The 25563-nt window shown below is 39.3% G+C and overlaps 1 protein-coding gene across 1 annotated transcript in view; it reads right to left on the bottom strand.

Moving 5' to 3' along the window:
• MOCOS (molybdenum cofactor sulfurase) overlaps nt 1-25563 on the bottom strand; it is a 228043-nt gene that overhangs the window by 186268 nt on the left and 16212 nt on the right. The window contains exons 2-3 of the mRNA XM_075142346.1: nt 15783-15872; nt 13049-13115 (exon numbers count right to left, since the gene is read on the bottom strand). Of these exons, the coding sequence (XP_074998447.1) occupies nt 13049-13115; nt 15783-15872 (157 nt within the window). The remainder of the gene's footprint in view (nt 1-13048; nt 13116-15782; nt 15873-25563) is intronic.

Genomic DNA, 25563 nt, shown 5'->3' with positions numbered 1-25563 from the left:
TCTGCTGGCTCTGGTACCAAGGGTGAATCTCTGGAAGAGGCATGGAAAGAGGCCATGGGAGAGAGTAACAGCACATGACCAGAGCTGGTAGAGCATGATTTATGTCACAGCTCATCTCGCAGCATCCTTAAAAGCTGTTTTCAAACGCTTTGCCACATCAAAATGAATGGAAGATAAGTCTGATGGCCTGTGTTCACCAAATAGTATTTTGCTGTTTTTTCTTTCCCTTCTAGAAAGTGGTACTCATCGGTATGCTACGCAGGGCGATTTCTTTCACTGTGGTTGTAAAAACAAATTTAGCAACATTTATATTTTGCTGTGATTGAACCTTCCCACAGAGCTGCCATTCACAAATTTTAAATGACTTACAATATGCTTCGCACCTCAGTAATTATATTCTAAGTTATCAAGTTCACACACGCTCTCTTCTTCTAGCGACCCACGTGTGCTTGAGAGAAATTACTTCTGAATATGCTTAATTTTAAAGTCTTCATTTTACACACTGTATGTAATCAAACTTTTTATTAAACGTTGCCAAGCAATCTGTCTCATTTAAAATGAGCTGCTAGAAGAGGTAAAGGTCCATTAAGCTGTTAATTGCACACTATAACTCTGATTTCTTGAAAAGTTATGTTGAATATAGTTTCCCCAAATGCTTAATTCTGTATTTACCTAATTTTACTGCCATAGCTACTACATTGGTCAGGTATATGATAACAAATCAATACAGCCATGCCAGCAAAATTCTCCCATGTAGAAAGAGGGAGCAAAAAAGAGGATTTCATTTCTGTTTCTCTTGTTTGAGTTTGATATGGGGAATTTCACCATACAGGTACAAAACAAAACACAATTCTGCTAATGTAGAAATACAAGTACACCCTAAAGGCAGAGTGCTTCTGCTACAGTAATGGCTTAAGTGATTTGAGAGCTCAAATTCATTGCAAATAAACCTCAATCAGACTTGAAAACGAAAGTCAAGCAAGTGACACAGAAAATGTTATATGCCACTGTTTATAAATTATTTATAATGGAGGTCAAAAAATACTTTAGGCTGTGAAAATAAAACTGAGATGACTCCAAAACATATAAGCCACATAGAAACATTTTCAAAAAGATTGCCATCTCTTATATATGGTTCTGAAATGGTTTGAGTGCAGGTCTTTGTATGCAAAAACCACCATCAAAATATTTAAATTTGACTATACCAAGAAACATCAACGATTTTTACATACTAGCTAGTTAACCAGACCTTACTTCTTATCATGTACTCTTGTCAAATAAAATCGTATTTCTCATTCTTAAATGACTTTATATCCATCTTTGTTTTAGTTTGTAGTAACTTGAATCATATGATAATGAAATTAGAGAGAGTGAAAAAGGATGAAGCATATATTCATTTCTCTCAAAAGGCACGTAACTCAAAGTACAGTATCACATGAATGTTGACAGTTATTTTTCCTTTTTTTCCCCTATTCAATCAGCTCTGCAGATCTCCTCACAACACTGAGAATGAAGTAATTAGCACTGGTATGTGTAAATTTACTACGTCTAGTAGGAGACTCTGTCAGGGGAATATCTTTTCTCCAAGCCTTATGACCTGTCCGTAGGAACATCTTCAGCCACCTGGCTTTCCAGACTCTTATCCAAGGCCATGCTGTTTAAAAACAGCAGGGCACCTTCCCAGCAAGAATTTGTGGTCAACCCCTTCCCACTTTGGAAGGTCTGTGACGGCTCTGAATCGCCAGGCGTGCCTTCCTCACAACAGCAATTTCACTGCATTGTCCACAGGGGACAACCACAACGAACAACCCCTCAGCAGAAACACTAGAATCCAGGTGCTTTAGCCCTTTCGTTGATACTTGTGCTTACCGCTCTGACTTTCATGGGCCACAACCAGGAAGAATGTTATCTTAGCTCTTTTTCACACAATAGAAAAAACACCTGAAGAAATCAAAAGGGCCCCAAATTTAAAAAACGAAAACAGCGTGAGTATTTTGTTAAGTACAAACAGCCTTGAAACATATCAGCACTATCTTTCAAATTACAATAGCTGTTCAGGGCCTGAGACTTCAGATTAAGAGAATTAAATTTCCAAAACTCAGTGGAGTGTGGAGCTTATTTAATTAAAAGCAGGCAGAATTTCATTTGCACTTCATTGTTAAGAATACCACCTATAATATCACATTTTGGCAGTGCAGCTTAACTCCAATTTATACTAAAAGCATGCTTCTTCAAACTCATTCTGAAGTTCATTACAAACGCTAAATGCCAGTACTATTTGCTATACGATCCCATCCCATTTGGATGTTTAAATAGACAAACGTGGCCAGATAAACTTGGAGCGGCTTGTGAATGTTCTACGCTTTTTCAGATGAAGTCTTTTGTATTTGACCTGCTACTGTGAGCCACATTATGTATCCTTGATTTTAAATTTTCACATGTATGGCTCAAGGTGTTGAAAAACTACAGAACTTTCTTGCTTGTACCTGTGCCTATGAAGTACATCAGGTTATTTTATTTTCCTCTCACAAATGAAGCAGCACATTACACTCATTACTGGACTATATCCCACGCAGCAAGGATTTCTCACTGATTGACAGAAATTTAGCCTTCTGCACTGCCTTCAGACAATGCATATGGCCCAGACAGTGCCCTGTAAGGCTGGCACATGGTTAAACTTTCTCCTACCCAAAGGAGAAAGAGGGAGACTTGAAGAGAAGCAACAGCATCCCATTTAGTGAGATAGCCACTCAAGACAGCTGGAAAGTGCTATTGGAAAGTCGGAGGCCTCCTCCTTCTTTCTTCTGAGCAGCTATGTCAGCCAAGTAGAAGGGAGGAGAGGCACTGCTCCTACCCATTTTGCCTCAGGCAAGTTTGGTTACCTGACCTATATCATGGTTGTTTAGGCTTCTTCCTTGGCTAAGGTAACCTGTTGCTGACAGATTTACAAACTGTAAAGATTCAATCTACTACCACAACACATTTAACTCCTCACAAATAAACACAGGCAAAGTTTATGCTGCAGTCATGGACAATAATACAAAAATTATCTCCTTGTAGCACACTCTTTACGTAGGAGGAACACAACCAAGTAAAGTTAGGAGGTCTGTTTTAATCCAGGCTCTGTCACTGCCTTCATACGCTGTCTCAGCCACAACACTTCAGAGGTCTGTACAGTTTCTTACTCCAGTTTGAAAGCAGGGTAATACACAAAGAGCTAAAAAGGCAGGCTGTAATAACAGTTATTGTAAATATGTCATTACATGATTGTAGATAAAAATCAAGTTACCAAATCCATCCATAAATACTTTTTGCAGGGGACGAAACATTTCCCAAGTACGTTTCTAAAAAACACACATTATACTGTGTATACGATATAAATGGACTTCACATTAAGCATTTTGGCATAATTAAAAATCCTATCTACGTGGCTCACTGTTCAGTCCTTGGAAGGCCAGATAGGTACTTTCCAGTAAGCTTGTCCAAATTGACTTCAGGGTTTGGAACATATCAGTGTGGTACTAAAGGGTTTCCAGCCCTGCAGGGCTAGCAGAGCAGCTCTTGTCTAACAGAAGGTTTTGGATTCTAGTTTTCACTTTCCACAGGAAGACAGATCTGTGTGAAATAAAACAATCTTCAGCTTTTATGAAGTTACAGCAAGTTTGTAAGCATCTTTAGACAAGCTCTTACTGCCAGGCAGATCTCATTCTCATGTTGCAAGGAACCTGGCATGGACAGCGAGTGAACTGGAGGTTTCACGGCAGGCTCACCAGAGAGACAGCCTCCTAAAAAATGGCTGAGTGGGACACCACGCAAGATTTTGGCACCAGGATTTTTGGAACCAACGGGTCAGTGAAATTTTTCTTAGCAGGGCAAAAGTAACTAGGATTCTGCCTCGCAACTCTGCAGCAGAGTGCTTCCCTTGTTAGCACAAAAGCTTCAGCATTATATTCCAGAGGTCAGTTTTAGTACTGTTCATCATCATTGGTCTTTTGGCAGTTCTTTTTTTTGCTTCCTGCAAGACAACTTTGTTTTCATACATAGTTTATTCACAAGTCAGAAAAATCTGGTCTGTGAACAGATTTTTTGAATAAATGATTCATATCTCTAAAACCTCCTTTATCGCATGACAGGTATTGTGCAAAAAATGTAGTGAAATACTAAACACCTTTAAAAAGGCAAAGAAAGACAAACGAAAAGAAGTGGTAAGAGGATGGCTGAGAAAAGCCTGAGTGCTGAAAAGCTCTTCTGAACACTATTGACTGTGAACACTGGATTCATTACAAGCCTAGGGAGTCTTCATAAAATCCAAAGCATACACATCTTACTCCTCTAAACAGTCTCACCATCCAAAAGCTTGCAATAAATTCTAAAGTATTAGCAACATGTTATTGAGTATCAATAATACTAATGATGCAATTTTCTTCTGCCTTGACACATACCAAATATACTAATAAAATCTAGCAAATTAAACCTGGATTCATGAGACGTTATTAACCTTAATATAAAGGAGACAGGTCTGTTCAAAATCTTGCTTCATTTATCTTTCATGTTGCTGTATCTTATCACGGCTCATGCTGCTTCTTAAAGGCACCCTTTAATTTGAAGGGCATGATCTTTGCTTACAACCTTTGTATTAGAAGTAGAAAGTTTAAACCAGGTGAGAAACTTGAATCAATCAGATAAGCAGACAAACAAAAGAAAGAATAAAGAAATTTAGAAGGAACTCATTAATATTGCCAGCATATACTACAAAGGTCTATCTTCTTCTTTGCTGTGTATTTTCAAACTACCAATGAAAGCTAGTGCATTTAGCTTCAGAGAACTAGGTGCTCAAAGTGATCAAGTTAATTAAATAATTTCCTCTCCTTCAAGTCAATGTGGTTTCCTACACAATACCTATCTGTACAAAATCTCACAGTCGTCTTTCATTTTTGCTCCATTCATATCAGTATCGACCAGTTTACGGTCCACATTATCACTTTCAGCCTAGCATGAAATTTTAGAACAAAAACAAACAGGAAAAATCGTCTGTCAACAAATTTATTACATTATAGAAGAATCCCCACAAAGAGTGCTTCCTTTCATCCTGGAAATCCATTGTGCCTAAAGGTCTCCTCTATTCGTTTGAAATGCCCATGCCATTTTCTTATCTTTACAATACTTTTTGTCTTCTCCTAGCACCCGGAACACTTGATCAGGTCACATCACCATTTAAAGAATCTTTTATTCTGTCTTAATTACCACATCCTTGATTGCCATACTGCAGGACTTATTCCAATGACCCCATTCTATTTTGGCTACATGTTTCAGAAAGATGAAGGCAATCCAGAACAAGCTCAGAGACAGGGTCAATGGGATTGGAGTGGGGGATGAAGGATACAACTCAAAAGTAGAATCTAGAGGAGCTTATATTGTTGAACCTACGAAAACAAGAGAACGGGACAGGTCTCCTCTACATAAATGCATCAGAAGATGTTAATGGTAGAAAAGACCACAAAAGCCTGTAAGTAACAGAAAATTTTGGCGCAGAAACAAAAGGACGCTGGCTTCTCATGAGGCAGTGGAAGAGTGAGTTTTCTAGCCTTCCCAGTGGGAAAAAATCATCAATAGCAGACGAAAAGTACCCTGTAATAGCAGAAATGAGACACAAAAACCCTGAAGGTCATGTGCATTCCCATACTCTTGAACCATACCAGCTGGGATGTGTTTATGACCTGGCTTTCCTGAAACCTGGCACCCTAAAACCCTTACTGGGCCTTCACACTCTCATTTCATCCCTGCTCGGACTAAGGCGGCCGCTTTGCACCATGTCATTAGCCCATGCGAGTTATCGCCCATCCTCCCGTACTCCCTGTTCTGCTTACTCAGTTTCTTCTGCTCAACACTGCTGCTCCAATGCTCCTACTGGCGTTTAACACATCACCCCGGCAGCCTGGAAGCTATGCAGCTGCCCTGCTTTTTGCCACAGAAAGGCTCAAATTTTCAGCAGGGCAGCAATGTCCTTTGTAACAAGCCGTTATATATATTTAATGAATGCAGCTAGCTGGCATCTGCCTGTTGTGAAGTGGGTTCTCAGTGCTGAGGGGAGAAAAAAAGGCAACAACCACTAACAGACGTGAGATATTAACTGAGAATTTCAGCTAGACAGCAGGTTGCAGAGGGCAGCAAAATAGAAAAAAAAAAAAACAAAAACAGCATTAGGACTACAGGATCTAGCAGGGGTGCTGTAAGTAACGTGCTCATCAGAGAAAGAGAGAGCTAAAGGCATGTGCCATTGTTTGGCAAAGCAAATGTGTTTGCTCTGTCTGTAAGAAGACTAGATGAGCTACAGATAGTCTGGAACAACACATAAAAGCCAATGGCATTATTAGAGATGAGAAGGCAGATGCAGTTACAGTTGATGTAACAAGGACAGAAGATAATTCTCAGGCTACATCACAACTGAGAGGAAAAAAAAATGTAATGAAATCACTCAAACACTGCAGTCACCTGCTCCAAAAGTTACCACTACTTGGAGGTTAGAAGTTTACCAGTAGTTTAGAAATATATATACATATATATATTCAAAATGTAAATAATATGCCATGAACTAGCTAGCCCTGTTCATAATTATAAAAAAATACAAGCAACACTAATAGCTATTCACATAGGTGGACTTTATAATAAAACCATTTCAGTGGATACCAGTGTTTAAAGTGCTAAAAATCAAGACAGGATCCTGAAGTGTGTGCAACAAAAACAGTACCAAAGAGCTGAGGAAACAGAACAGTAAGTAGAGTCAGAATTGACATGCCTTTGGATGGGGAAAAAAGACTTATAATGCAAATGATGATTGTTTAAGCACTCAAATCCGCTGGTTAAAACCGCAGCAAGGTGGGGCTCAGGTAGCAAATACAAGGATGAGTGCAAAAAGTTCTGCCTTTCAGCAGAAGAGACACCAGGAATTTCAGATTCATTGAGACACAGATGCCACCAGGGAAGCCCTTGGGAATGCTGTAGTGTCTCTTCAACAGCTTAATTATAACAACAGATGAAGTATTCAGATTGCTTTACAAGTGAAATGAATAAATTCAAAACTGGGTTTGCTAACTTCACAGAAAGATTATTAGAGACTACTTAAAAAGGTGCAGTAATAAATTATCTCTGTGCCTCTACAAACATAGATGAATTAGTCTTTCCCAGGGTTATGATGTTAAATATAACATAAGATACAAACAGCATAGGTTAAACTTTCATCAGTCATGCACATCTCGGTGGAGGATCATTGAGTAAGTTTCAGATGGTGGAGCAAAACAGAAAGTGTCTGCAGTCTTCAAAAAAATTAGAGATGAGGAAAAAATATCAGCTGCATTTTGGACAACATACATAAATCAAGATGGCATTCAAAATTTCTTAACTTGACTTGAAGCAAATGGAGCACCTCTTCAGTGCTACATAACTTAGGCTGAGAAACAGAAGTGCACTGAAGTCAAAACAAAGTTGTCAAGCACAACAGGTGCACACAGGGAATGGCAGAAGTTACTTTTGTGCTAAATATCCAGTCTTCCAAAAGCCTTATTTAAAATACAAATAATCATCTAGGCCAGTAAGGAAGTTGACAGGTTACCCTGGAGCTAGCAAAGGGACTGCTAGGGTTCCCAACAGCTATAGGGGACTATGTTACTACTCACTAAACAGCCAGGGCAATAAGTATCATCAGAAGAGTCACAGACCGGTGTCTCACTACACTGCTACTAGGTAGCAACTGCAAATCCAGAAGAGGGGTGAACACTGCATTTCTTCTATAAGTGTTGTACAGCCTAGGGAGGGAAAAAAGCTTCCATATAAACCCTGAAAGAGGCAGAGATGAAGAGAAGGAAAAAAGGAATTTGCATTGGGGGAATTTCACTATTTTTATTAATGTATTTTGTTCCAATTGGAATATCTCATTCATCAGCTCAGGTGCTCTCTCGCAGGCTTCCCCGCAGACACAGAGGCCATCAGGTCCCTACCAAAAGAGCAGCTGAGGAGGCAGGGAGGCTGCGTGCATTTAAAAAACGTGAACTAACATGGTGGCCTGAATCCGAGTAAGCCTGTACCACTCTCCCTACTCTGAATGTTATTTAGAGAGCAATGGCAAGATTGCTTTTAAACTTATTCTCCATTGCTTCTTTGTCACAGCCACATTATAAAAGCAGATTCCTGAGGTTTTTTTCTGAATTGGGAAAGAAAAAAATTAAAGGTCATATCCACCCTTTTTCAGACCTCTTTGCAAAACACCCTCTAACTACCCATACAAATTAAACTCAGAATTGCCCAGAAGCATTTCATCTTTTGTGTTCATAAATCAGTAATTTTGACCTGCAGATTTTCATTTATTTTACTGAAATATTTATCTCTTTCAATAAATGACGCATTCCAGATTTGGCTCTCTTTGCAACAAAGATTACTCAAAGAGCATGACCATGAATTTACAAATTTTATTTACTGCAATCTCTTCATACAAACCATGGAGGTATAAAGCTGACTACCGGAAGAGTAACAGACAGTATTAGCAAATTCCTTTCTAAAGCTTCAGCTTATCAAGTTAATGGTTAATGAATTTATCAAAACAGAGATGAAAGTGCAGGAGCAAAGTTCCAAAGTAAACCAGACCGATTTCATTGGTTCTTAAACCAGTCTCCTAACTCATTAAAAAATATCATACCTGCTACCCTGTCCAGAAGCTTTTTACTACCTTGCATAGGATTGCAAAGAGTAAACCCACCAGAACTAATGGATTGACTCCTAGAAACAACTGTTTATATAAACGGAGTCCTTTGTCTTCATTTTACGATTACTATCGATCCCACTAGCTTTTTTCTTTTAGTACTAAGAAGAAAAAAAAGGTTCCCACAGTTGCATAAAAGGCTAGGTGTGGACAGGAGAAAACAAGAAGAATCTGCACCAAAGCCATTGCTCTGTTGTTGCTCAGTGCATACCAGAGCACAGAGTCAGGATATCAGCCAGCTCACTGTAGGCACACTGGGATTGTTTCATTGCACGTCTACGTAAAATCATTTCATGAACCACGAGGAAAAAGATCACCCCTCTTGCCTATTACCAAGCTCTTCCATAAAAACTATCCATTATTCATAATTATCTTCTAATGCTTCACCCATTTGCCATGTACAGAATCACTCCAGTGTGCACTGTCTCCTTTTGCTAGACTTCACCAACTGTGGTATTTCAGAGTTGCCCTGGCAGCTGAGCAGCGGCATCAGGAAAAGCAGCATTTGCAAATAGCATTATAAAACAAACATGCAAAAGGGCTGAACCATTCTAGTTTTGAAACAAGGTTTTCAAGTTGATAGGTACCATTAAGGAGGACAGGATGCAGCGCTCAGATGTCACTCATCCGTACGGTCTCCCGTCGATGACCTTTGCAAAGGACAAATCAATACTAAGCAGATACTGTATCTACCATTTCTCACTGTGTAGGAAAGGTCAACCAATTTTCATGTATGTATCAGTTCTAACATTACTGTTTTCAGACACAGAACTGCTTAAACCTGGGAATAAAGAAAAAATTCTCATCTTGTGCACAGCACCATTTCAGAACATGTGATAATTTAAAAAAAAGACTTGGAATGGAAACTTATTTCATAAGCAAGGTACGATGCTTATGGAAGGAATGTAAAACTTTACCTTGCTATCATGAAATGACCTCTACAAATACAATGTAAATGAAATTATAAACAGCATTTATAAACAGTCTTGTAAATCCAGTACCACCTGTGCGTTTTACCACAGAAGCAAGTATTTTTTTAAAATACTAAGCTGTTTACATTCATTTTGTGCATGCCTGCTGCACCTTTTTTCGTTCATATGCGCAGGCCACAGAGATTATTCTCCTTTTATAGTTCACTTAGATGGCATATTTTGCGAGAGGCCTTTATAGAAATACAAGTTTTGGTTCTATATTTAAACTTGATCCCATTTAGCTCAATGCCAAATCCTTTTAGCTCCAGTGAAAAAATTCTATAATACACATATTGCCACAGTCTAGGAGATGCCTGGTGCTGAAATCTTAGCTGAAACGTCTTGCCTTTTTTAATATATATTTGAATTCCCAAAGTATGCTTAAGTTTAACATTTCATAGTACCTGAAAGTTCAAAGGATGAACATCAAAACTGTATTAAATTCAACAACTCTGTGTTTAAATGAAAAAGGCATCCTGTTGCATATCTTCAACACACCACAAACATAAAACAACACTAAAACTTCAGTCTGGCTCTGGTTAGAAGACACTGCTGCACTATTTGATATTGCAAGTATAAGATCTACAAGGACAATGTTTTAAAATATTCAGAAAGCTAGTATTTTAAAACGCCTGCATATGGAAAAAGGGTTATTTAATACTCAATGTAATGAATTTCTGAGTTGCATTATCTCCGCAGCATCGTAAGGAGATATTGCACTCATGTTCTTTAGCTGTATGGAAATGGAGCAATGGCATTTCCATACATCCATAAGCAAAGTCATAAAAAGGATCTATAATCTTTTCATGCATACATTTAATACATTTAGGTAAGGTTTATTACAGTTCTTGCTTCCTCTTCTCGACGTCGCTCATGGTTAATGTAGGGATACACACAATGTTAAAAATCTCTCAGCAGTTCATTTCAAGGAAAGAGAAGCAATGTTTTTAAGAATAAAATAGTTATTTTTACTCTTATTGTACTTGAGTTGGTCAAGAGGTAAGCTGTTTTGATTATTGTAATTTTGTAAATCATAGAAAACATCCATTGACTCAAATATTTAATTATTTATGTTATTTTCTTGCAAATCCATGTTCTGGGAGTGGTTTCTGTCTGTCAAGCAAATATGAAGGCAAAACCAAATCATGCAGCTCTGTACTGTGGAACAGTGTACACTGCCAGATTAGGAAAGTCTATTCTGATGCTGCTATCACCAATATCGACAAATATAAATCAGAAATTAAGCTTTGTGTTTATTTTTAATTAGTTGCTTGTGTCATCTCATCAGAAAATCAAATTAAAAAATTAAAAAAAAAAATCATTTTGTCTTAGAGTCAAACACTGAAAAAAAGGCATACTTCTGGCTGCAGCCATGTGCCAAAAGCGGAATCATAAGCAAGCAATTCATTTTAAGATTTCTGAAACTACCCGCTGAATTATTCTTTCACTGAGGAAATCCAGTCTATGTGCTGTGATGCAGGACAGAGCTGCCTGTCTCCCTATCTTGTCATATTGCTTATTTTGATTAGCTGCAATGGCATGGAAGTATAGATTTTTAATATACTTTTATTGCCTTTTAGATAGATGACTTACTGACAGTGGTTTTGGGGCATTTTCTTCCTGAGTTTTTATGACTACGCCTTTTTGATGACTATGCTTTTTAAATTTTTATTGGGGAATAATGGCTGAATTTCTATAGGGATAGATGACAAATTCTATTAGATGAAATACTGAAAATGTTCATTTGGATGCAGAGGGCTTTTTTTTTTAAAAAAAAAAGGAAAAAAAAACCAAAGCAATTTAAAAAAACAATACAAACACTACTATGATTCTTGTCATCTGCCATCTTACTCTTATAAAAGTTTCACGCTTTTTTAAAGCAGGATCTAAAATAAAACAAGCTGAAGATGTCAGCTCTTTTGAAGTAATCTATGTAAGTTACACAGTGGAAGTCTATTTCCTTACTCCCTAACAATGAAGAACACAGAGTACAATAGTAATTATTCTAGAAACAGCTACACTTTCTACTGTGCCTTCGTAAGAGGAATGATTAAATGGCAACATTGAAATATCACTAAGAGTAAATGGAAACCAGAATGCTAACGCTGCATGTGAGCACACAGGTATGCTCAGGATACTCTGCAGGGCTATAGGTATTGCTGTACCTGGCTATAAGTGTCTGCTTTTGAAAACGGCTATTCCTCACAGATAGTCGCTTTTATTTCATTTGGCCCTACATTAATAGTTTGTCATCCTGCACAGTGTAAGAGGGTAGCGGAAGAAGCAAAATAAATACTTTCTCCAGAAAGTTGGTGGCAGGGCAGGGGAGCATATAGCCAGCTAGAAAATTTGTTGGTTTACACCCTTATAAAAGTGCAGTCAGAGAAAAAGCAGCAGAAAGGCGTAAGGCAGATTTTCTTCATTACAACTATAAACATTACAATGCTATAGTTGCATTGCTATTGATCTGAATTCTGTGATGTGTTTTGGAGAAATCTTTGCTCTTAAGGAAGACGATAAAACAAAGAGGAATCCACGACACTTCTTTCTTTGCACAAAGAGTGCCATTAAAAACAGGCAAATAAACTCAAAGCATACATATTCTTCAATGAAGACATACTTTATAAAATAGTAAGAGTTACCTAAAACAAACCCCTAAAACCAATAACCAAGTACCTAAGTTGTATATTTCATCATAGTGTAAACTAATGGCAAGAAGTGTACTTTCAGCACACGCTATCCTGAACTTTCAGGGGGATACCTTATTTAGAGATTCAGTTCACTTTCTGGCCCATACTCAGAAGCCCTGACACTCAATTTTACCTTTTCTTTTTGCTCTTAAAAATTACACTAAAACTACTTTAAAAGGTATTTTATTACTCCAACAGAAGTAAGTACCTGCTGTAAAACAATGTACACATTCCCATAAGGTTTTTATAAATTCTCACAAGCGATTATGCCCTATTTAAATTTTAACTATGTCCTTGCACTTAGTTCCACCTTACTATATTGCCATACCATCTTACTAATAATCGCTTTTGAGATTCGAACTTCTATATCTTAATTAAAACTGTGGACTTATATTAAAGCACTAATTTAATCACAGGACTTTGAGACTTGGGGCATCTAGGAGAAAAAGAACTGACTTCGTCCAACACTTGACTGTCCAAGTACCTTGTGTTTTCAAAGTGAGGTATTTTCTTTAGATGTGACAAATGACCCTCAGAAAATGACATCACATCAAAGTCATCAAAACAGCACAGGCCTAGTCAAAATGAAAACTATGAAATGCATCATTCAACATCTGAAAGAAAGATTACTCTACCTGTATCGGACATGCTCGATTGTGTCATATGTCAGCTTGCTGCTGATATTTTGACTATGAGGGTTGCCTAGGAGACAACAGAGATATAGAAGTTAATCATTAATCACAATTTTGCTATTAATTTTTTCTTTTATCAAAGTATCACACCAAGCCAGACTGAAAAGATGACAAAGAAAGATTTAATGTATACTTCAGAGCAATGCCCTGAAGCTCCTTAGAACAGTTAGTCAAGACAAGGGGCATATAACAGAAGAAAGCAATTATGACAGACCTTGAAACTTCAGCTGGATCTCTTACTAATACTTAGGCAGTTCCCTTAAGAAGAAAATGCAACTGCATATGCACAAATGTACCAGGAAAAACTACAGGTAGAATGCACATTCATAAACATATTTGCACACTAGCTAAGAAGCAATTTAGAAGAGACAGCATCTGGAGGTAATAGACATTCATGATTGGACACCAGGACTAACCCTGTTTTTTTCACTTCTGAAATTCAAGTAGCTCATGAAAATATAAATTTTAGTGCAAAATTAGTAGCCACCTTAGCACAGATCAGCACAGGCATGTATTAACAATTAAGACAGCACGTAAGAAGGGCATGAATTTATCTTCTTGAGCAAAAAAGATTACAGCAATATCCACACAGGCACAGCATGCTTTCCTATTAGTAAATGCTTAAAGAACACACCTAAACAGTTTGGAAAGAGAACAAGAAAAAAATTGCTATATTAATACAGTTTTTGCAGTAGGCTGCAATATTAGCTACTCTCTTTTTAAAATTTCAAAATCGCCCTGCTGAAAGTTATTGAGTGAAGGTGTTAAAAAGAATAATAAATTTAGAGCTCAAACCCAAAATATAATACCTAGACTTTTTATGTCTGATGTTGCATTTCTGTAATTTCCAATTCAAATATTTTCAATTTAGAAGTGAGAATCTCTCTTACTTACATTCCTTTCCCTCATTTACACATCCAACAGCTAAACTGCAGTTCTTCAGGCCTGTGGATTATCACCAAGAAAATAAAAAAGCTGCAAGTCAAACTCCCCCTTCACTCACATCTGTGTCTGTTAAATGAACTCTTTCTATACAACAGTTTGCCCTCAGAGTATCAGAGATGTAACTGAAAAAAAAGAGATTTGACCACACTAGAGCTCTCGTTATCATTTTAGATGAAAGCAGTATTAAAAAAGATACAGTTCGTTCTCCCATAGCATTATAGGTACTATGCAAATCTGCTCCAAACTGGCAGCACTACTATTTCTATACACAAGCACTCAATTGCTTCACAAATTTAATTTTTTTCTGCCACAGATGGCACTTATTGTAAGGGTTGAGCCCAACGTTGTTTGAAATAACTAAGATCAGAGTGCATACATTTCACTTTACAATGGCTGTAGTGACAGAACATTAATTTTAATATCACTGACATGCACTTGAATAGGAGATTTTGAATGTAATCAAATCAACGTATCTTGTTAAAACAGCAAAAAACCCTATCCCTATGAAGAACAACATCTATTTCGTAGTGGAACTTAAATCCATGCTCTGGATCCTGGCCTCGCCAGCATTCAGGAAACAAAAGAGGGGGAAATGACACATATAATAGAACACTGAAAATTAAAACTACGCAGAACTCTCAAGAGGCTCGCCCAGGTGATAAGCACAAGTGTGCCGGTGCTTGAGTGAACACAGTTTTCTTTTAAAGCAGTGGTACCTAGTTCCCAAGTGAGGAATCACTTTGCTCTATGTATTAGGGAGCACAAGAAAGACACAAAGGCAAAAAGGACACAGCCCACAGATAGTAACACACAACAACAAATTTTGATTACTTCAGTGCGACTACTCACAGCATAAATAGATAATACTGTACAGCATATTTTTTTTCCGGTTGAGCATGAATCACTCTGATGTAAATTGTCTCACACAATAACAATATTTCCTAAACAATGGATGCTGCTGCCTTTGTCTAAAAGCACATTCAGTGTGTGGTTCTTGGCTAGATAATAACGTTCGAAAGAGATGAAAGATTTAAGTAGAGGATCTGGGGACGAAGTGCTTGTAGGTTGTGCTGAAGTGCCCACGGCCACAGCTGCAATAGCTAAATCTCCACCCAGATACTGCAAAATTCTGTAGATATTTTTACTCACATTCTTATGTGCAAGATTGCTTTGGCAATACACATCCTTTTTTCTGAGTACGCACCTAAATCTAATAGTCTGGGAGAGGTATAGGACCTATTCCCTGCCTAAATTCACTTGGGATCTTTGAGCTGAGCTTTCTTCTAAATAAAATGCTTATACTAAGCCGCAGTACAAGCTCCCTGCGATGACTCTCACTGAGAAGGGGGGTGGTTCTGGATTCTGGTGCTTGCATAAGAAATTGGTTTTGCATTTTGTGTGGAAAAAAAAAAAAAGACTGAATAAACAGTGCTTAGAGCTACATTGTACTTGCTTATCCCCAGCATGGTGCCCTAATCCCTGGGCAACAATGTCATGCTCCCTTTGATTTTTCTTCTTCACCAACACAGACACGTCCTTGGCCGCCAAAGAACAAAGCTAGGGCTGACACAAAGGGACTATGACTCCTTTGTAAAATCACTGGTCTTCCAACTACTTTATAGCAGCATTAAAAAACCTGCAGAAGTACCCTTCCAACAACTCAAGAGGCACAGTTTTGATCTACTTAGATGGAAACTTGAGAAGGCTAATGGGAACCCTGTTTTGCACTTACCATAAACGTTGTTTCTGAGGTCATCAGTAAAAGCTTTAAGTAGACTCTCTGGGAAAAGTGCTGAACCGGCATGGTCAAGGTAAGTAATCCCTAAAATAAAAATAAAATTACTAGAGTCAATTTTTTACATATTTAATTCCATTTTCTCCCACAGACTACATTGTGAAGTGCACCATTCAAACACCCCTAGTGCAGTACCCCACACAAAAAGTCGATTTCCCTAAACTTCCCGGGGTATGATATTTCCCTGCCTGATTTAGAGGTCTCTACAGCTCTCGAAAAACGCTTCTCAAATATGTTCCAATAATCAGAAAATATTCACAGCAAGGCATCTTTCATTAACTAGCAGGAAAAAAAAGGAGGATTTAGAAGCCCAACATTTTGATTGCATCTTTATAATTTTTCATTAAAACCAAAATATTTTAAGAGGTCCTTCCTTTCATGTTTAGATTACGCATTCTTTGGAAGAGAAAAATCTTTTTGTTCTGCCTGTACAAGACTGAGCAAGCTGGTGTCTTCAGCCACAGTACCTTGTTACTCCTAAGCACTACTTATTATGAAAACTACTATTACCACAATGATAATAATTATTATTAATAGCAACAGCAATAGTAGTGTTGCCTCCTTGCTGACAGATGAAGCAACTCTCTCAAGAACTGACAAGGCCTAAATCATGCCTGAAACCCAAAGACAGGACTAGTTTAAGTTTTAATGTATTTAAATATTTCTTGCCACTCTGCTGCACTTAACATTCAATTTATTTTTCAAATCTCCTTTTACGTTATTAAGCTATTGCAAAACTTTTAAATAAAAGCTTATTGGAAATGAAGGCTTCTTCATGTTTGGCCATTTTAGATTTCTTAATCTTCAGCAATTATTCTTCCATTTCTCCAGTGTTTCATGCCCTTTATTAGTTTTTTCGTTTCATTTACCTTAAGTATTTCAACCTATTTCAAATTTTAATAATGATGAATATGATTAAGATTAGAATTTATTAAGTATTTTAAAGGCCTTCCCTTTACACAGGGATTTAAAACTGAGTTAAGCTTTAAACAAGAAACCTTGACACTTGGAAATATATATAATTATATATTATGTTCCTGTAGCAGTGATTTGGTAGGTAAAGATGTGAGGCAGTGCTAATGATAAAAGCAATCTGGACACCCATCCCTTCTCTTATTTTTGAAAGAGAAAAGCCCTCCCCTGCCTTAAGATTTCCCCACTTACAGTACCTAGCAAAAGCGGAATTTTTAATGATGGCTGGAAGTTAGTCAAGGAAAAGTGTTTTGGGGTGATTTGAGGGGAGGAGGGTGGAAAAAAATGGATTGATTTATTAGATGTATAGACTTTTTAGGTTTTTACTTTTTTGGTTTTGATCCTAGAAAGTTTCTGACAAGTAATGTGAAACATACAAGCATACGGGGCTCAAAATGCATACGGGGGTCCGTCCGGCCCAGTTTCTGACAGGAGAGGTTACAGCCGCTTGGCTCACCCCCAAAACGCAGGGGGTTTGGAGGGCGAGAGGCACACTGCATCATGGAGAGAGACAGCCAGGCCCCTGCCCGGCAGAGCGGCATGGCCTCAGCCGGCAAAGGGACACCGGCAAGGGGATGGCAGCAAGGGGACGCCAGCTTTCCCTCCAGCAGGTCGTACACTCACCGTGGCCGCCCTGTGGCGCATTGCCCGCCTGAGACCAGGGCCTGCCGCCCGGCCCGCAGCTCGGCACCGAGGTGGAGTTGAAGCGGGGAGTAACAGCCACAACCACCGACATCGGGGTGGCAGTGGTCAGGGCGATAAACAACCCGCGGCCGCTGGCTACGGCTGGGAGAGCTGGGAAAGGCAGCCCTAAAGTAGAGAAAGGGAAGAGGCAGCCCTGAGCCAGAAACAGGGGGAAGGACTGCCGTCCTGGAGGTGACCATCCCGGCCAACACTCTCCCGCGACAAAGCCCACGCAGAGATGCCATTTGGCTCATTAGCTCTTATGGGCACCACAAGCTCCTCTGGAGGCGGCCAACTGTCTTTTTTTGGATTCTTCCAGCCGTAAGGAGGTTGACAGCACCGAAGTCATAACGCAACCGTACGGCACGAGCAAAAATCAGGCAAGCAGCTGAGGCTCCTCAAACACAAACCATCCACCGACCAGGGGACGGGCGCTTTCCGTCCCAACCGACGCTCCTGTGAAGCAATGTGGACTAAAACGTCTCTAGGTAACAGCTCCATAAGTGGTTTTTCGAATTTGATTCGTTATGTAGCTAATTACAAAGTACAATGCTGCAGTTTTGTGAAATGGAGGTAAAAAAAACAGCTGGTCATTTTTTAAATTCCTCCTCTGGGCATATTACTTTGAAAATGTGGGAGGACATTTGGTTGAGGAAGGAAAAATTATTAATTCTTAAACTTTTATTTTATCTTTAATGCTACTGTTTAACTGAAAAGAGAGAACATTTAATGCTCTCTCAGCTGCCTGAAAAAAGAAATAGGCTCTCTCATCATTTGAGACTGCACTGAAACAAATATTGTTACTGCTATTGCATTTTTCTGCTGTAGATTTTTTCTTCCTGCCTTATTTCAATAAAACTGTATTTTTAGAGGAAAGAAAAAAAATGTGGCACATGAGTAACACCAGCAAAGAAGAGAACAAAAGAACATTAATAACTTTCATTGTGCTTTTCCTCTGGTTTAATAACATTTGCTATTTTAACTTTATTGAACGCACATTAACCAAAGAGATTTGTCAGTACATACAGAATAATATAGTTCCCCCTGTTTCACTGTTGTATTTAGTATATAGGCTGTCAGCACTATGAAATTATACTGTTTATGGAAAGTAACAGGAGAAAGAAAATATAATATGATCAACCAAAAGAAAATTAAAATGCAGTATTTATCAGGATGTGGTTTCATTGCTTGGGGAAAATGTAAAATTAACTTTTAGTTTAATTTACATACTATTACGTTTGGAATGTGTAACTAACTTCATTGATCTAATAATATACCAACTATTTGATAAAATCACATTTCAAAAGTAGGTTTTTTTATAGGAGTATCGAAAACCATTCAATATCCTGGCATTAGTTATGGAAAGTTATTCAGCAAGAGTATCAGTTCATAGGCTGTAATATTCACATGCTAATATTCTTCCAGATTAATTTTACACGGGGAACTCTTTGGGAACCAACGTGGGCCAGTCTGTCCTGCTGAAGAAAGCCTCAGCCCAGGTCTCTGTGCCCCTTCTATGCTACAATTCACCTCTTGATAAAGCATCCGCCATCTCTGCGTGCCTGCCTTGGCTCTTTGTAAAACTTCATGAGCGCACATGCACGTACAGCCTCAGAAATGCCAGGGGACCATTCAGTTTAACAGAACATTCCTACCTTTTAAATGAAAAAAGATAATGATAATTTAGTTCGGAGCATTTTAAAATTAGAGTTTAAGAGCAGGGGAGAAACTGGACTATACATAGTCTGACCGCCTGCAAAATACACAGGACAAAAGGAAACTACCCGGATTAACCTTTTGGAACCAAAATATCTTCTTCTGACAATAGCACGCTTTCCTAAAAGGTGATTCCGCCTAACTTTGAAGAAAGTTAAAGACATCATGTGATGAACTGAGAGTAGAATAAGGAGGTTATGTCTTTATTACATCTTTTAGTAATTATTAGGCTATGCATATGCCTACTACCCAGAGGACGGTCTAGAGGGAGAGGAGCACAGAGGGACCATGCATGTACTCCCTACAACGGCCTGCTGGCACATGGAGAGTAAGCTTTCTAATCTTTCACACCCCACCCACAAATTCGTGCCTGGTCACCCAGCTCTTATCTGGCTAAATTATTACTACTTTGGTATTATGTAATCTGCTCTTTTAATCCCTGAAATTGTTCTTGGTGCTATACATTTCTGAGCTTTGACTGAGTATCACTTCCAAAAATAACCAATTTACCTACATTGCATGTGGCTGCCCCACGTCCACCTCCTTAACCTTTTGCCATCCTGCAATTCTACCATGGTCACCAAAACAAGCTGACCTGCGCTGTGGCTTCACAGATTATTTCTCACAGCCCTGACACTTCACAATTCCTACACTCCAGCTGATTACACGCTGCCAGTTACATTGCCAAAAGTTTCATAACAAAGAATGAAATGTGTAGTTACAAGGCAGCAACTGTACAGAACCATGAATTTTGATTGGCGGATATAATTGCAATTCAGTGGGATTATATACACAATATTACTTGGAAAGTAGATACAGCCAATGCCCCGGGGAGACAGTATATATCTTAAGTACAGCAATATTAACAAAACCAGTATGAAACAGATTATATAAAAACAAGCTGAAGGCAAAATAAAGCATTATCTGTCAAAAGATAAATATGAGAGATTTTCATACACCAAAACAAAAGCAAGAGAAAACTGGAACAAACAAGTGACAAAATAGGGAGGAGAGGGCTCTAGAGAGGTTGTAGACAAGTGTGATATCATTTGGACACAGTGAGGTTTTAACAGGTAGTATCACATCAGGTACCTCAGGTTATTTTAGTCATTTAAGTCAGGTGCCTTTAGAGGCAGCTCCCTCTTTCCATTGACTGTATAAGAATTTAGCTCCCCCCAGGGATGCTCCTAAATTAAATGTCAAATGTAGCTTTAACTATGTAATACATATAACCTTTATAGAAGTGCCTGAAATCTCACAATGATACAGGGCAGGATATGCCCACACACTGTATAGACAAAGATCCTGGTTCTGCAAAACCATTAATGAAATACATTAAAAGCAAAAAAAAAGAAAAAAAATCCTACTAATATGGCTTGAGATTTGCTTTTGCTGGATATTTTCTGGTTTAAACATTTAGTGAATATTGTTATCTGTACCTTCAGTTCCTGTTTGGCATCAATTTAGACAAAAGCTATCAAAACCAGAGTATGTTTTCTGAATAACAACATGCCTCTCACCTAAACACTCCTGCTCTGCTAGACAAGGAAATGTTTTGTTTCCCTTGCTTAGGGCCAAGGACCTCTTCAAAAGACCACAAAAGCATAGTGCTTGATGGACAAGGCCATAGAGGCCCAAAGCCTGTTCCTCAGCATGATTTGACTTAATTGCTACAGGCCCGGTGAAGTAACACAGCAGTCAGCCCACAGCCATGGGGCACATTCTGCTTCCCACTGCCAGTCCACCAAGTTCATCAATTCAAGTAATCACAGCTTGACCCGACTGCCAAATGCTGATCCGCACTGGATTGTGAGCAACCTGGATAATGGTATCAATATTTTAAGGGCCGCTAACAAGTTACTGAGTTCTGTGAGAAACTGGTGTTTAATTAATGTATTTTAGTGTTTAACTTGACGGACTGATCACAAAAAGCAAAGCATGAAATGTGCAATTACATTTATCCGTAATAAGTTCCCGTTATTCTTCTCCACGTACTATTGGCTTGCATTATTTGCTCTCATTGCATTATTACCTACAGCAAAGCAGACAGACCATTAGAACAGTTTACAGTCAATACCATACACACTCTTTGCTTGCTATACTCCTTGCAGGGGCCATACTGACTCTCCACAAAAGCTATTTAGGTGCCTAGAGTTATTCCAGTAAGCACTGGCACTGTTCTACGTATGTAAGCCCCTACTTGCAGCTTACAGTTTACAGCTTGCTGTTATTGAGGTCTATGTGAGCGCTAGGAAAGCAAGGATTTCACATTTATTAAGAAGTCACATCCAACCCTATGAAATGTATCTTTCACAGCTGCAGAAAAAAAATTACATGCCATCAAATTTCATCATTTGCCAGCTCCTGTGCTAAATGAGACCACAGTAAAGGGATCAATCAGCACCCACCTTTGTCCATGTGGCCTACCTGTAAGAGACAGCTTTATTCAGTGCTCACTTTTTGCTCACTACGGTGTGATTAAATATTGACTGCAGTCAGTGATTTTACTTCCACAGACACTTTTAATGGGTTGTGTTCCACAACAGCTGAAGCTTTACTTGTGGGCATGAATCAGAGGTACCCTCAGCCACATGCGAATAACATGCTGCAGCCGACCGTCTTGTCATCTTTGGATGAAATATAAATCACAAGTGATTCATATTTATGCAAGTCTTCAAACAACTGTAGCTCACCCAAACTGAAACTAGCTTTCACACCTCCCTAGCGAATATAGTATCATCTTTCAGTCTCTTTTTTTTTTTTCTTTCTCTCTGATACAGTTCATCAAATGAAAGAAGAGTTGAAAGAGAACATATTCCCTGTTCTTCTATTACTGGAAAATGCTTTTGTTGATTTTGTTGAAATTTTCACAAAAACATTCACTTTTGTGTAGGCAAGAGGCATTCAGAATTTCCACTGGAGATGAAAACACAATGGTAAAGAGCAATGTTTAAGGAATCCTAACAATCATTTATAATAGCGGTCATTTGCTAAACACTCTAGTAGCATTCTCCTGCTCTACTTTTCTTCCCATTCTTCCCGTAGAACAGCCACAGGTTTACAACAACATGTCAAGATAATGTTTGAAACTGACTTTTCTAGTCAGTTCTATTTAGAATCATAGAATCATAGAATCATGAAGGTTGGAAAAGACCTCTAAGATCATCCAGTCCAACCGTCAATCCAACACCACCATGCCGACTACACCATGTCCCTAAGCGCCTCATCTACACGTCTTATAAATACCTCCAGGGATGGTGACTCAACCCCTTCCCTGGGCAGCCTGTTCCAAGGTCTGACCACTCTTTCAGTAAAGAAAGTTTTCCTAATGTCCAATCTAAACCTCCCTTGGCGCAGTTTGAGGCCGTTTCCTCTTGTCCTATCTCCAGTTACTTGGGAGAAGAGACCAACACCCACCTCACTACAGCCTCCTTTCAGGTAGTGGTAGAGCGCGATGAGGTCTCCCCTCAGCCTCCTCTTCTCCAGGCTAAACAACCTCAGTTCCCTCAGCCACTCCTCATAAGACTTGTGCTCCAGGCCCTTCACCAGCTTCGTTGCCCTCCTCTGGACACGCTCCAGCACCTCAATGTCCTTCTTGTAGTGAGGGGCCCAAAACTGAACACAGCATTTAAGGTGCGGCCTCACCAGTGCTGAGTACAGGGGCACGATCACCTCCCTACTCCCGCTGGCCACACTATTTCTGATACAGGCCGGGATGCCGTTGGCCTTCTTGGCCACCTGGGCACACTGACGGCTCATGTTCAGCCGGCTGTCAACCAGCACCCCCAGGTCCTTTTCCTCCGGGCAGCTTTCCAGCCACTCTTCCCCAAGCCTGTAGCGTTGCCTGGGGTTGTTGTGGCCGAAGTGCAGGACCCGGCACTTGGCCTTGTTGAACCTCATACAGTTGGCCTCGGCCCATCGATCCAGCCTGTCCAGGTCCCTCTGCAGAGCCTTCCTACCCTCCAGCAGATCAACACTCCTGCCCAACTTGGTGTCGTCTGCAAACTTACTGAGGGAGCACTCAACCCCCTCATCCAGATCATTGATAAAGATACTGAACAGGACTGGCCCCAAAACTGAGCCCCAGGGAACACTGCTCGTGACCGGCCGCCAACTGGATTTAACTCTGTTCACTACAACTCTCCGGGCTCGGCCGTCCAGCCAGATTTTCACCCAGCGAAGAGTGCACCTGTCTAAGCCGTGAGCCACCAGCTTCTCTAGGAGAATGCTGTGGGAGACAGTGTCAAAGGCTTTACTGAAGTCCAGGCAGACCACATCCACAGGCTTTCCCTCATCCACTAGGCGGGTCACCTGCTCATAGAAGGAGATCAGGTTGGTCAAGCAGGACCTGCCTTTCATGAACCCATGCTGGCTGGGCCTGATCCCCTGGTTGTCCCACACATGGCTTGTGAGCGCCCTCAGCTCTGTGACCTGAATTAATGGGATTCATATAAAATCTAGGACAAATTAGTGACTCTAAATATTCCCTGCAAAATGTATCAAATGAAATGTGCAGTGACGTATGAAGAAGGCCTTTTTAAGTTATTTAATGGGTTTCCAAAAACACTAGAAGACAAACTACATTCAAAATAACAGGAAAACAAAAAGTAACCCTTTTCTTCTCCCTTTTCTCTTAAAACTCATTTTGTTACACAGAAATACCCAAATCACTATTCGCTTCTGGAGCTAAAGTCTTGCGTTGAACACGCAACCATAGCAATAATTAAACACCCGCATGAACTGGTACATACAATGAACAGTGAATGACAGACAGCAAAATTTGGTTATCCTGACTGTTGAGGCCCTGCAGAAGTACTTCCCAGCTGGCATTTCTTCTCCATGACAAGACGACATGTAATGCCTCGTTTGGCAAATGCAACGGTACCTCCCTCTGCTGGCTTTTTCCAGCAAAGAGAAGAGGCTGCTACTGCAAGCCAGCAATAAAGTTATGCTACAGTGGAACTTCTTCACACGAGGTTCCCTACCCGCAGTTACAGACCTCCATTTATTTATACCGTCCAGCAAACAGTCAGGAACAGATAGTGAGGATCAACTTCAGGAACACAACATAAGAGAAACATAAATTTCCCTTCAGCATAAATTAGGAATATCTTTCAGAGACAAACACATAAAACCAAATAATCGTGTTATCAAGAGGAACTGTATGTAAATTCAAAGACTGTGAAATGAAAAAAATGAGGACCATAGGCCAGAACCCCACTCTTGTAAGATGAGAGGTCTTGAGAAGATTCTCCTGGCCTAGAGTGAGTAGTCCTTTCTACAAGAGGTGACTACACTTATCAACCAAGCTACTTCCATCTGAAAAATTGGTAGGTTATTAGTCTACCTTGCTCAAACCAGAACAGTGCTTCAGAACCACATCCTCCTAGCAAGAAACTACATCTTAACCTCTAGACTATGTTTTTTCACGGTCACTGTATTCTCATATTTCCCATCTCAGCATCTTTTTGCTTTAATACCTATTTTCACCCACTCGGCTTCAGCAGGTATTTCTCCCTTGACAAATCAGTAGCATATCTCCACCTGATGTGGCTAAAAATGCCATCTTCTTTTATTTCTAATGCATGATAAACCTGACAACCCATTCTAGTCCCAGTGGCACCTCTTCCAGCTGGAAGTGCTTTCTTTGGGGAGGTATAGAGAGTTGGAGAGTATGGGGTGGGGGAGCAGAATGCACATTCCAGAAAAAGATCTCAGAATTTTGGAAAGCAACAGTAATTTCCTCTAACTTTACTAGAAAAATACCTTCTCAGACCAATACATCCATATCTCTTGGCTTACACTCCTAACTGTTACTCCTTACCTGGTTTACATTCCTAATTGTTCTAGTAGCCAGACAAAACAGCATTATTAAACCAGGGAGAGGTTTAATGCTTGAAAAGTCCATATATAATGCTTGACCAAGATCTCCTGTACCACCTTTTCACCAGTAACCAGTCACCAACATAAACTGAAATCACAAAAAGAAGAGAGCAACAATTTTTGAGTGTGCTTTCTATAGTGGGAAAAAATGTTAAGTATAGGAGTTTCAGTAACACTTCTCAGTGACTGCTTAAGATTTAATATAATGTATGGTAGGAACTTCATTTTAATAAGACATAGAAATACTGAGATTTTATTAGGGAGATAGGAAGTATGCATGAAAAACTATGTATAAGCTTTTCTAGTGCATACGTATTGGGTTAATCTAAACATCTTTCCATAATAAAATCTTTTGGCACGAATTCCCCACAGAGCAAGCCAGTTTAACTTTTACATTATAGTAATTTGGTCCAAGCTGCTACCTCAAGTGAAACTTATTCAACTATAAACAGACCAATCTAAA

The sequence above is a fragment of the Calonectris borealis genome, chromosome 2 (assembly GCF_964195595.1).
Source record: "Calonectris borealis chromosome 2, bCalBor7.hap1.2, whole genome shotgun sequence".
Classification (NCBI taxonomy): Eukaryota; Metazoa; Chordata; class Aves; order Procellariiformes; family Procellariidae; genus Calonectris; species Calonectris borealis.
This window is presented reverse-complemented; position numbering and strand designations above follow the sequence as displayed.